A 13,390-nucleotide genomic window follows, 5' to 3' on the forward strand; every position below is an offset into this window, starting at 1 on the left:
TAAGTCAAATCAAGCATTTTAATAGGTTAAAGACTAACTTTATCATACATCCAGTTTCAACTCCTTCAATTAACTTAGTATGTACATGTAAACCAGTGTGTTTAATGTGGTTGTTGTTGTACTAATCAAACTGGTGATTTTTAGTGCGACTATTCGCCTATTGTCAATAAACAACCCACCCAAATGTCTCCGCCAGTGTTCACTTAATGCTCTTGAAAACATCAATATGCAACATCTCCATAACAGTGCTTCTATTGCATACCTGTACTCAATTGAAGTGTAATACATGTGATTGGGGTCAATCACTAAGGTGATGGACCAAGTTCCATAACTCTTACCTGCAATATTGCAGAATTACTCCTTGTTTGAAATTAAAAATCAGTTAAGATAAAGGAACAACTTCTGGTTATCACTTTTTATATTACAGGTATTCAATGGAAACTTTACAAATATGTTCGGGTCATTTTGTAAGGTCGCTGATCTTGTACCATAACTCTTACCTACCGGTAAAATTAAGTAGAATTGTGTAACTTTCTGTTCTTAGAAAATTATGGTTAACCTTGCAATCACCTACTCCATATCTCTTTATCTACTACAGATATTAAAATTGAACTTAACTTATATGTTCAAGGTCTTAATGAACATTCAGTGATGGAGACCTATAACTGTGACCAGCTTTTTAGCTGGATTAGGCCCATGAACATTCACTGCTAGAGGCCTATAAATGTGTTCAGCTTTTAAGCTAGATTAGGCCCACTTTTGTTCTTATAAAAGCTTTGCGTGCAAGAGGAAATATAATTATAGGTTTGCATGTTACAAGTACAAATGTCTGTAACTACTACCAATATTCAATTAAATAAATTCAAGGTCAAGGTCAAAGGAGTAAAAATTTGTGTGCGTATGGAGAGGCCTTGTCCATATACACATTCATACCAAATATGAAGGTTACATCTGAAGCGACATAGAAGTTATGGGCATTTTTGGAAACCTAAACGCAAAGTGTGACGGACAGACAGACGCACAGACGGACAGACAGACGGACAGTGCGATCACTATATGCCCTCCTTTGGGGGCATAGAAATCAGGTAAATGTTTGCGTTCAATGACTCCTATCTGTAGATGACATTTAGACTCACCATGGGGTTGTATTTAGGGCCAGTTGGGTCGATTTCAAGATCACGTTTGTAAAAGTGATATTAAAATTGTGCAATCAATAACTTCAGTTACCATGGAGATAATCTGCTGAAGTTTTGTGTGTTGAAAGGTTACATGTTGATCCAGTGAATGATCCATTTGGGCCCAGCGTGGTAAAGGTCTTTGTTACCAAAAATATAGAAAGAGTTTGCATGTAAAAACTTGTGTTTAGATTGCTGTATTTTTCTGTTATTTTTCGTGTACATAGCTTAAATGAAGACCAATGTTGGAATTTCATTTGGTGTCATTTGTGTTAAGATTTTGATGCAGATAGATTAAATTCAGAGCCTGCTTGCAAAGTAAATTAAATTAAAGTCAATACATTGGAAATAATGATGAAAATCTTTTGTTTGTTTGTCATATTTCTTGTTTTATTTTATAAATGTTCATCATTTAGTTTTCATATTCTGTAACTACTTCAGATATTCAACCTTGAACATGTCTTTGTGGTCATTATATGTTGGTGTTATATTTTGGTAAGGGACTGAAAACATTATATTATCAAAGCAGAAGAGTAGTCAAGCATACTGTCTTGGGACAGCTCTTGTTATTTTCTTATTGAAATAAAAGTTTATAACTATTTCTTTTGTTTTCAGATTTTGCTGTTTTGTTTCTATTTCTTGCCACACATAGCAACTGATGAGTTTTCAGTGCAGTCATTAAGGTATGTGAAGAGTCATGAACAATTTGCTATATAAATGCGCAATACCTGCTCAAAAATAGATATTCACTTATAAAACAGGTTATTCCATCAGTAAGGCGTTCATTCATAAGTTAATCGTATAAGTTTACATAAATACACATTTCAACTTTAGAGCAGTTTTTAGCTCACCTGAGCACAACATGCTCGTGAGATTTTGTAATTGCCTTTTATCCAATCTTCACCGTGACATTGATGGTATAACACGTCATGGAATAGACTAGCCTCTATCCCACCTTGTTGAATAAACCTGTTGCGTGCATTGACAAATGATGTCATTAATAAACAAACAATCATTCGCTGTGTTTTCATTGTTTTTGAAGTTTCCAAACATGCCACGTTTGTTTGTTATTTTTCTTGTTTAGTAAGAATGCAATGTGATAAATAGAATACAAGGATTAGCGTTGAATAGAGAGAAGTTTATGTTGCTCAGCTCGAACACTGTAAGCGCTCGCCAAGGCTTGCGCTCCCGGCATTCTAAGCCTCACAACATACACTTCTCTCTATTCAACGCTAACCTAGTATTCTCTATGTGTCTGTCGTTCGAAGTTAGTTTTCAAAATTTATCTTAGTAACAGTCTAGAGGCCACATTAATTGGCCATTCTTCATGAAACTTGGTCAGATTATTTGTCCTTAAGAAATCTTGGCCCAGCTCAAAACTTGGTCACGTAAGGTGGATAACTAGATCATGAGGGGAAATAAAATGCAAAGCTTGTTTACACTCTATATTCAATATTCTATATTCACACTCTATATAGTCAAATTTATAGTCCAATCTTCATGAAACTTGGTCAGAATATTTGTTGAAATGATAACTTGGCAAAGTTCAAAAATAATTTTGTTTAGTCAAAAACATGGAGATGAAATTGACTTCTTGAATAAATGAAAATGTTCCTCAAAGAGAAAATCTAAAAAAATAAGTCCTTGTGCTTTAAAGCACCCTACAGTAAGTAGACATTTAATAAATATGTCATTGAGTATCAACTGTGTTCAATACAACAAGATTTATGGACTTGTACTCGGCTTAACATGTTGGACTAGTTGATATTATATTAAAAATAGTAATGGTACTCATAGCTCTACTTTATGGGTGTGTTTCAGGTCCACTAAGAGACAAAAGAGCTCTGTTGGACAGGATATTGCTGCCAATGGTTTTCTGAGAACAACAGGAGGTAGGGGTTCCTTATTGTTGCGCCATTTATTGGCTGTTCACCATAAAGTATCCGACATACATGGATTTTCTTCAGGTGCTCATTTTTTTCCAAAACAGAACTAGACCACAATCAAATCAAAACACTGCAAGAAAAAGTACAAAACTTTATTTTTATTTTATTATTTAAAATGTGTCCCCACATGCAATAAATCTAAAAGTAAATAAGGCAAATGTACTGATGCACACACTAGTTCCTCAGGAATAATACCCCATATGTGAATTTATTATCACACTGCATACAAGTGTACATGGATGTTAAAAATGGTCATTAATTTATATGAACATTGTAAATAATCTTTTAAATGTTCACACACTTATAAATTATTACACATTTGTTCGCTGTTTTTACTTTTATATATAAACATTTTAAATAATCATTTAAATGTTCACTCACTTATACAGTATTACACATTTGTTTGCTGTGTTTAGATTTTTATATCAAGATCAACTTGTGATCTTTTATTTATTTTTATTTTTTTCCACAAAATACTTAAATAAATTATAATACATACATGCATGTTATATATAAGAAGGTATTGAACACATTTTTGAAGGGTTTTTATAAGCATACTGTAATCAAACATCTACATGCAACACATATAGATTTATGTTGTTGTTGTTGTTTTTTGACAAAAACGTGTGTATATGATGTGTTGTTATTTTCTACAGACACATATTCCAAAGAAGTCAGAAAACACCTGAGTAGCGTGGGTAGTGGCGGAAGCAGCAGCGGAAGTGCCCGCATCTCAGTGGAGAGGAAACGCAACTCCAGTTCCAGCAGCTTGAGTAGTAACGGCAGTTTTACCATTGAACCTTGCTCACGATACTTCTTGCAGTATGAAAATGATGAGGATATTATTGACGAGTAAGATGCTTGTTTTTCTTTGGGTCTGAAAATTGCAGTTACTCAGCTCTGCTATGTTTTTGGTTCTCATTGAAAATTTAATTTAACAAGTTTATTTATTTTTAAAGAATTATTTTTTTATAGCAAAGAGTGAAATTAATTGAGTAATTAATTGAATAACCACATTATTTCATTGTTTTCATCAGACCAATAATTATGATGGTTCCTATGGTTACATAAATAATTGCAAACTTAAAATCTGTGTCCAGCCATCTTAAAAGAACTTAAGCTAGGTTAACAAAACATATAAAGATCTACATCATCAACCTGGTTGTGGACTGCTGTTTTTTCTTTGACAAATCTCTTTTAAATTACAAAAACAATGCAAAACCTGTTTTTATATATTTTTCAGACAATCAGATGTTAGTGCTCAAACATCATCGAATTGTACATTGTTACAAACCTCTCCCTGTCAGAGGTCCTCTAGTCCTATGATGGTGCCGGAAAACAGGGGCAGACAATCCAGCCTTCCAGATTCACCAACATGTGGCAGGCTAGTGACAGTGTTTCAAATTAAGTTCTTCCCTTAAGATTATATTATCTTCCTGAAGATTATCTGACATACTTTTTACCTGCCTGTGTTTTAAAGGGACCGTCAACCACAAACTACGAAAAAAGAAAAATTCTAAAATACCGTATTTTTTTACAATTAATAGTTTATACTGATTAAAATATCAAGACTGGTATATTACATTACTTGAAAAAAGTTCATATTTTCAGTATATTCGGTAATAAAATTTTGCGATGTGAAATAGAAAGTACATCGCGAAAATAGGTGACATAACGATATACACACAATAAATAACGCAAGTAGATTGATCAATTTATGTATAAACTATATACAATTCACTATTGCATGCACAAATTGCATTCCTGTGTTTACCACGTGACAATGATGATCAATCAACTTGCGTTATTTATAGTTAACTGGTAGTTACCTGGTACCTGTACCCATTAAAAGTTTATTACCGATTATACTGAAAATATGAAAACTTTTTCAAGTAATGTAATATACCAGTCGTGATATTTTAATCAATATAAACTAATAATTGTAAAAAAATACAGTATTTTAGACCTTTTCTTTTTTCGTCATTTGTGGTTGACGGTCCCTTTAATGGGCTTGTTGGTATATTCTGTTAGTTACAGGTTATGAATGATTTTGCGTTTGGTAATAAATATGATAAATTTGAAAATTTTTAAAATAAAGTTCAATTACATGTACGAAAGTTTTAATTTGTATACTTTTGTATGAATTATAAAATAAGGTTAATTTGACTAAACATAATGACTAAGGCCAAAATTTCCTCATGTCCACATCTTGTTTTGCCTGGAAAAGGTGACAGTATACAAAGGCATTATTTGTGTCGGAATCAGCAATGTTAGCAGTGGCAGCTTCTTTTACAATTTAGGAAGTTGAAAGAGGTGAAGATTAAAATGTGCGCATAATATTGTGAAATATCAAATTCCATGTATAGCTTTAGGTGTGTTTTATGTTTCAGTTGGCAGGTGATATCAGAGTCAGGGAGTCTGCTGTCGACAGAGTTGGGTTATAGTGCCTTCAAACATTCCAGTGGCCCAAACTCGTATGTCATACCCTTTCTATAGATTTTCTTTTCATTCAACCCAATTATACTTTAAGGTATATTAATACAAATTAAATGGAAAACTTGTATATAATCAAAGTAGAAATCAAATTAGCTTTTACAGTGTGAAAATATCAACTTGAATAAGCAGTTATGTTACAGTTAAATATGAATTCCATTGCAATTTCAGTAAAAAAATTGAATTTCATTGTAATTGTAGAATAGTTTGTCAACTCATATCAGACAATATTAGAATGAAAATATAAATTGATTAATTTTTGCAAGGATGTGCATGTATATTAAACCACTCTGGCCAAAAATTTTTGCATCAAAAGTCTAAATTTTTATTGGCAAATCCACCACCATAAAGCCATCATTATAAATTATTTGTTTGAAAATTTGTTAACACAATAACCTGACTAACCCAATCAAACTGTCCCTATCAATATGATTGTTTTAAGATCTCGGGATTAAATAATTCGTGTCAAGTTAAAAACAAATGTATTCTTGCATTTACACTCATGATGTGTCTTTTCAGCTACACACTATTTCATAAATAGTCTTGTCCCTTCAACCACCTGTGCAAGACAAGTTTTTCCCTCTCAATGTAATTTCTCGTAGAATTATAAGGGTGGGTGTTATATGAATGGATCAGCCTTGCATACAGTCTTCTTATGTTATCGTAAATAATATCAATCAATAGTTATACATATACAAAAAAAATCATTAAAAAAATATTTCACTAACCTACCTACCCACCTCTACTGCTATGGGTCATGTAATCCCAAACAAATAGTTTTTTCAAGAATGGCCAAAATATTAAAAATATAATTATTGAATGTAAAAATGTAAATCTCTAACGATAACGTTGACAAATAAGGTAGACAAGTTTTCATTATTCTTGCTGTGGATTGTTTACAGTTGTGAGGAGCCAAGTGTTTGTGAACAATCTGAACGATGGACCAGGCTGGACACTGTGGGGAGACTCTTTAACAACGCCTATCATAATAAAGTGACTACGAAATATGTCCCAGAGTCCAATGGAATAACAAACTTGCTGGATAGTTTCGCTGGAAAATTTGGCTTCAGAAAGTAGTGACAGTGTTAGTAATGTTTTGATAAATAGGTAATTAGCTAGAATTAACATGCCAGTATTATAATCCAATTAATATTGACTGCTGGTCAGGACTTTGAAACCAAACTCAATTGAAAGGACCAAAGCTTTGATTCATACTGGACAGGAACCAAAAGTCGAAGGAAATAGCCTCATAAATCTATCTGATGTTTTCAATATGCATTTTCATTAATGAATTGAATTTGCAATTTCTAGTGTTTCTTGTTTCAATTTCATTAATTTTCTCAATATTATGAATTGGAGTTAAGTACTTAATGACGACTCTTAATTACGCCATATTTGCCAAAATGAAAAATCACTGACTGAAATGAAAATATAAATTCATGGTTAAAATAGCCAAGATAAAGTATGCATTCATCCTTCAAGGAGTTTCAGATGTACCGAATTGAAAACTAATTAATTAAATATTGGTTAACAGTGTGCAATCTGTAACCATTCCCTACTTAATTAAGCAAAAATATGTTCTTATGGTATACTGATATTGGTTGTGATTCAATCGTAATCACAGGAAGGAATCCCGTATTTTTTTATATGTTTTAATAGAATAGAATTAAAACATATAAAAAAAATATAAAAAAATACGAGATTCCCTTCTGTGATTGTAATCACTGTATTTTTATTAAAACTTGTCAGAAACTTTTGGAAATTAACAGATTGCTCTTGAATAGGTTTCTGCAATGATTGTTTTCTCATTTGACAAGAAAGTTTTTTATGCCCCCAAAGGAGGGCATATAGTGATCGGACTGTGCGTCCGTCCGTCCGTCTGTCCTTCCGTCACACTTTGTGTTTAGGTTTCTCAAAAATGCTCATAACTTTTATGTCCCTTGAGATATAACCTTCATATTTGGTATGCATGTGTATATGGACAAGGTCTTTCCATACCCAAAACAATTTTGACCCCTGTGACCTTGACCTTTAACTTAGGGTCCGCATATAGGTTTTTAAATCTGCGTTTAGGTTTCGAACAATGCTTATTACTTCTATGTCCCTTGAGATATAACCTTCATATTTGGTATGCATGTGTATATGGACCAGGCCTTTCCATACCCACACAAATTTTGACCCCTGTGACCTTGACCTTGAACTAATGGTCCGCGTTTAGGTTTCAAAATCTGCGTTTAGGTTTCGAAAAATGCTCATAACTTATATCAAAGTGTTTATAGGGGGCATATGTCATCCTATGGTGACAGCTCTTGTTTATTAAATTATACAAGTTCATTGATTTTTGGTCCACTTGGGCTATTGGTTCGTGACCAGTATATGTCATTATCATATAGTTTGTAATGTTTTGTTTTGGTTTGTGTTAAAATATTTAAAGCGACCGAATTCACTTCATGATGGCATTTGATATTTTGAATTCATATTGAACATACATGTACAATACAGTTTACATATTAATTAAATGTGCTGGTACATCAAATCCGGTGTTCCTATTTGCCATATTAGGTGACGATAACAGTGGTTACTTGTGCTTACAGTGGCACTCCCCTTATGCTTGTCTCAACATATATAAATTATTATATTCGAGCTTTCAACTAGAAACTTAATAGGTAGGTAGATTTCTTTGCGAGGAAGTGCAGTGTACAAGAATCAATACTCTGCACCTCATACTTTTGAAGTTATTGAAATTGGTTAATTTTCATACTTATTTTTTCTCAACAGCATTAGTAGAGAGATTTTAGTGAGGGGATTTTCATTGCATACAAACAATTATTCTACATCACACACTTTTATAGTTGCCCTTTATTGCTTTTCCCAGTCACCAGGTCAAAACCTTGTTGCCACTCAAGAGGCAACATTTATGACACAATCTTGAAACTTGGTAAAAATGTTGTTGTTTTAACAATATATAGACTGATTTCAAGTCTGGGTCATGTGCATCCAAAAACTATGTCACCAGGTCAAATCTTAGAAACCCCTTATTACCCATCTGGCGGCAGCATTTATGACACAAATTTAATGAAACTTGGTAAGAATGTTTATCTTAAAGTAACAATCACGCTCCAAAATATCGAATATTTCGTTAAATAAAGCTAACCCATAAAAAAATCAATGTTCCTTTTAGCAAAATGCAAAATTTCAACGTTAGATGTTGTCTGGTAGAATTGATTTAACGAAATACAAAATGCTCGTTTTTATTTTTTTGTGGCCACAAATAATTCCATTTATATCTCCCGTGAAATATCCGAACATTTACGGGCGAACAAGAGATTGGATACGGTTAGCGTCGGGAGCATGACGTAACTCTCATGAATAATCATTTTGTGAAATCCAAATGAATTCTGGGTAACTGGAACTTAGCGAATGCGAAAATGGCTTGTATAAATTATGCAAATGAACGCAACCCGAATGAATCCGATCCTGACTCGAAAGCGAAAGTTGATTACATCGTGGAACGATATTTAGATGCTTAAAACTTGCCGAATGCTTGTAATATAACGTTTTTACATCAATGTTACTTGTTTTTAGGTTCTTCCTATTGTAATTAACCATCGTATGGAACTACTTGTTGTCGAATGTTTTTATATAGCATAATACAGTAGCTGTATGTATTGGTGAGCGTGATAGTGACTTTAATCTAGACCAAGTTGGAATCTGGGTCTCATGCATAAGAAACTAGGTCACCAAGTCAAATGTTAGAAAAATCCTATTACCAATCTTGAGTCAATATTTATGACTTTTTACAAAACTTGGTCAAATTAAATGTTTATTGACATTTTTTAGGCTGTGTTCAAATCTTGGTCATGTCCATTCAAAAATACTAAAAATGAAGAGTAAATTTGTGTTGAATTTATAAACATGTTTCTGATTACCTCCTCTGTTTATGTAACACTTGAGTAAGTAATACATTTTAACAACACATAGACTTAAGGCTTTTAAATAAAGACATGGTAATTGTGTATTGGAATATTCATTTTAATTTTGATGTTGGTTTGGTTGCTTTATACAATTATTTTTGTCAATAAAGGGAGCATTTATAAGAGAGCCATTGTTCAAATGCTGTGTTTTTTTCTTCATTTCAAATAATTTGAAATAGTGATAGATTTTTCTGTTCAACAAGTGGAAATTCAGTTATTAGTCACTCTTAGAAAAATATTTTTGATTGCAAAATTTGATTTCTAGAGTATTTCAGTTTGATTTCTAGATTATGTCAATTTATGAATTTTAGTGCAAGGTCAATTTATGCATTTTATATTCAAGAATTATTTACACTGCCATTATAATGTATGGTTAATTGATTGTTCTATCATCATTCATTATGTTGTGGGGTAATTCTGCTTATATGGAATATATATTTTATATACATTGTATTTGTTCATTAAACATTTTCGTTTTAAATTGTAATGGTTTTTATTTGATAGTGGTTTTGGGTGGAACGTTTTGATTCAGTAAAATATTGGGTGCTGGCTGTCTTATTTTCTTCAGGTTGAAAACAATCTATTTCAATTATATTTGGGCATTTAAAAAAAAAAAAGAAATTAACTGGCCATGTTTTTTTATATAATTTATATTTGGAAATAAAATGTATGCAGTATGAATTGGTTGTGTAAACATAAGCTACAATTATACAAACTGATTAACGATTAACAAGTGTGTATCTAGAAAACAGAGATTTATGTGCTCATAAAAAGTACATTAGAGACTGAATGAACCTTAATAGAAATTGAGTTAAATAAATATTCTGCCATTGAAAATTATGTTATAAATGTAATATTTGGAGCTTTAAAAAAAAAATCAACGCTAACAAATTACTCACGGTAATACAGAATCATGTACACATAATGTTGCTAAAACTCTGTGATAATTCATATTTTATTGCAAAAGTAAATTTGACATGCGTGTGATTTTGTTCATTCAAATTCAATGTAAATTGTTTTCTTTGTTTATTTTAATGCTGCATTGACAAGTGTCCATTAATTTTTGTTGAGACTGAAGCTTTTTTGTATAAATTCTGATTTAGCACAACTATTTTGGTTCACATGTTGCTTTTATATTATGATGATTGTTTCAAAATGTGTTATTTTTTCTATTACATAATGTGCCAAGATAAATTTTATCTAATACCATATCACTTTGTTTTTATGGCTGACATACTTGTTTCTCCCTGTCAGCGGTATAATTACCAATTGACATGTTTATATTATTTAACAGTAACCAGATTTGTTATTTCTCCTCATTTCCGCTGATTTCCTCCCTTTCAATGTCAAACTTATTTTGCAAATGGTTATTAACTGTGCTGGATCTCGATACAGATACAATTTAGTTGAACCCTGTACTGGGGATAGGACATTTTCCTTTCCTGAGGTGGTTGTTAACCCTTTGCATGCTGGGAAATTTGTTGTCTGCTAAAATGTCGTCTGCTGAATTTCTCAAATTAGCATTTTCTCCGATTTTTTTCAAAGAATATTATCAGAATAGCAAACAGTTTGGATCCTGATGAGATGCACGTTTTGTGGCGTCTCATCTGGATCCAAACTGTTTGCAAAGGCCTTCAAAATTCAGTTCCCGCACTGAAAGGGTTAAATCCCACCCTGGTTATCTCATATCAATCTCACTACTGTGTGTTTTAGACAAAGATCACTATGTGATTGGCAAGTTTGATCTGGTGTAATATTGATACTGTCATTAGCCAGAAAGGCACTACAAAGATTATAAACATGTTATTCTGTTTATAACCTGTTTCATAGATAATGATAATTGTCATAGCATTTTCATAGCTTTTTTATGCCCCCAGTAGTTTGGCATATAGCTGTCGGATTGTCTGTCCGTCCGACATTCTACTTTCCAGACTTTTTTTCAAGATATTGACCCGATATTTGGTGTATTAGTCTACCTTCAGGACTTACAGATAAAGTAAGAGTTCTGTTGCGGTCCATTGAGTTATGGGCCTCGGACTTTCAACAATTTCTTTCCGGAGAATTTTTACGAAACACTTTCAGACTTTGAACTTGGACATTTTCTCTATAATAGCCATTTTGTGGCAAATTTTTACTTAAGACTTTTAGATATTTAGTTTGGGTTTTTATATGTGAGTCTACCAACATGACTTACAGATGAAGTTGCTGTCCATCGGCATTTCGCAAAATTATGGGCCTTGGACTTAGAAGTTTTCTTTCTGGAGTTAAAAAAAAAATGCTTTCAGATATTAAGCTAATTCTTGGTATGTGACTCAACCTACATGACTTACAGATGAAGTGCGAGTTTTGTTCCCGTCCATTGATTTTTGGCGTAGTAATGGGCCTTGGGCGAATAAATTTTCTCCATACTGTAAAACCATTAAATTTCGTGTGGTACGAATTTTCGTGGATTTCGTTGGTCTGCTGAACCACGAATTCAAGTACCAACGATTATTTATACATTTTTAGTCCGAAATCGGTCATTTCCGAATGTCATTTTCGACATTTTTCTTTTGTTGTCGGTTATCCGTGATACTTGTTTTTTGTAACAATAACTTCACTTCAGTAGGTCACATTACGCTGTATCTTGAATAATTAAAATATTTCCGATTTGAAAATGTTAATGTTTTTGTTTTAAATCAAGCACGGTATTTAAACTGTTCATCAACTATTGTTCTCATTTACGTGAGGTCGTCAAATAAACAGTTTACAGATTTATCACATATGTCAATTAGTGCCAATTAAAGTTAAAAGAGACATAACGGTTTTCACACGTGTATTTTGGGGACTTAATTACTCAATTGTTACTACAAGGGCGTTGAGAAATGCAAATATTGTCAAAACAACATTGATGGCAATTAGCGAGCGGGGACCCACAAGTGCGCCGCTTTATCGCTCTTATCAACAATAATCGGCAAGACTTTCATGCTTCAGTGCACATTAACCTCAAGTCTTGCTGTCAACGCAGATAATGCTTTGTTATTACTCTGATTGTTTAAATAAAAGTTTAATTATTATGACGGTCAGTCTTCCAGGAAAATTTGAAATCCACGAAATTACGTGTCAACGAATTAGTTGATTTTTATTAAACAACGAAATTTCATACCGACGATTTTCTATACGTTTACAGTAATTACCCGTTTCCATAGTTTTTTTATGCAACGCTTTCAGATATTGATCTGATTTTTGTTATGTCAGTCTACCTATATGACTTTCAGATCAATTTTGAGTTTTGTTCATCAAGTAACAGGCATTGGACTTTTTAATACAACTTCCTTAATTTTCTCCAAAATGCTTTCAGATATTGTCCAAGGCCCGCAACTTTGTCAAATATAAATGGACAATAACTTTGTCATGATGTTTTCAATTGGGATATAACTGGTCTGTGGCTTCAAAGCGCAGTAGGGGGCATTGTGTTACACAAACGCAGCTCTTGTTAAAGATGTTTTTTGAATGCTTCTCTGCTAAACCTACAGAAAGATTTGATATATTCACACAGCTTTATTAACACTAGAAAGACAATCCTTAAATAGTTCACTTTTTCTTACAAAGCTGATTTTAGCTACATATTACCTATATATAATGTGCTGAGTATTTGACATGTTAATTGTTTTTACTCAGTTTGAGTTTGCAGCGGTGAAATGGAACTGGTGTTTGTCATAACACCCGAAATTCCTGGGTTTGACCCTGGCTGAGGTAGCATTTTCAAAACCTTCCAACACCTGGTCATTATTTTCAGGAAATGAACCTGAAAAAGTCTCTG

General features: G+C 32.7%; 1 protein-coding gene across 1 annotated transcript in view; it reads left to right on the forward strand.

Annotated features, from left to right (window-relative positions):
- LOC127881027 (myotubularin-related protein 14-like) overlaps positions 1-10,799 on the forward strand; it is a 29,216-nt gene extending 18,417 nt beyond the window's left edge. Inside the window, exons 14-19 of the mRNA XM_052428611.1 lie at positions 1,791-1,858; positions 2,997-3,067; positions 3,778-3,973; positions 4,365-4,505; positions 5,512-5,595; positions 6,517-10,799. Coding sequence (XP_052284571.1) covers positions 1,791-1,858; positions 2,997-3,067; positions 3,778-3,973; positions 4,365-4,505; positions 5,512-5,595; positions 6,517-6,691 — 735 coding nt within the window. The 3' untranslated portion in view covers positions 6,692-10,799. The remainder of the gene's footprint in view (positions 1-1,790; positions 1,859-2,996; positions 3,068-3,777; positions 3,974-4,364; positions 4,506-5,511; positions 5,596-6,516) is intronic.
- The last annotated feature ends 2,591 nt before the right edge of the window (positions 10,800-13,390 follow it).

Source organism: Dreissena polymorpha, chromosome 5, assembly GCF_020536995.1.
Source record: "Dreissena polymorpha isolate Duluth1 chromosome 5, UMN_Dpol_1.0, whole genome shotgun sequence".
Classification (NCBI taxonomy): Eukaryota; Metazoa; Mollusca; class Bivalvia; order Myida; family Dreissenidae; genus Dreissena; species Dreissena polymorpha.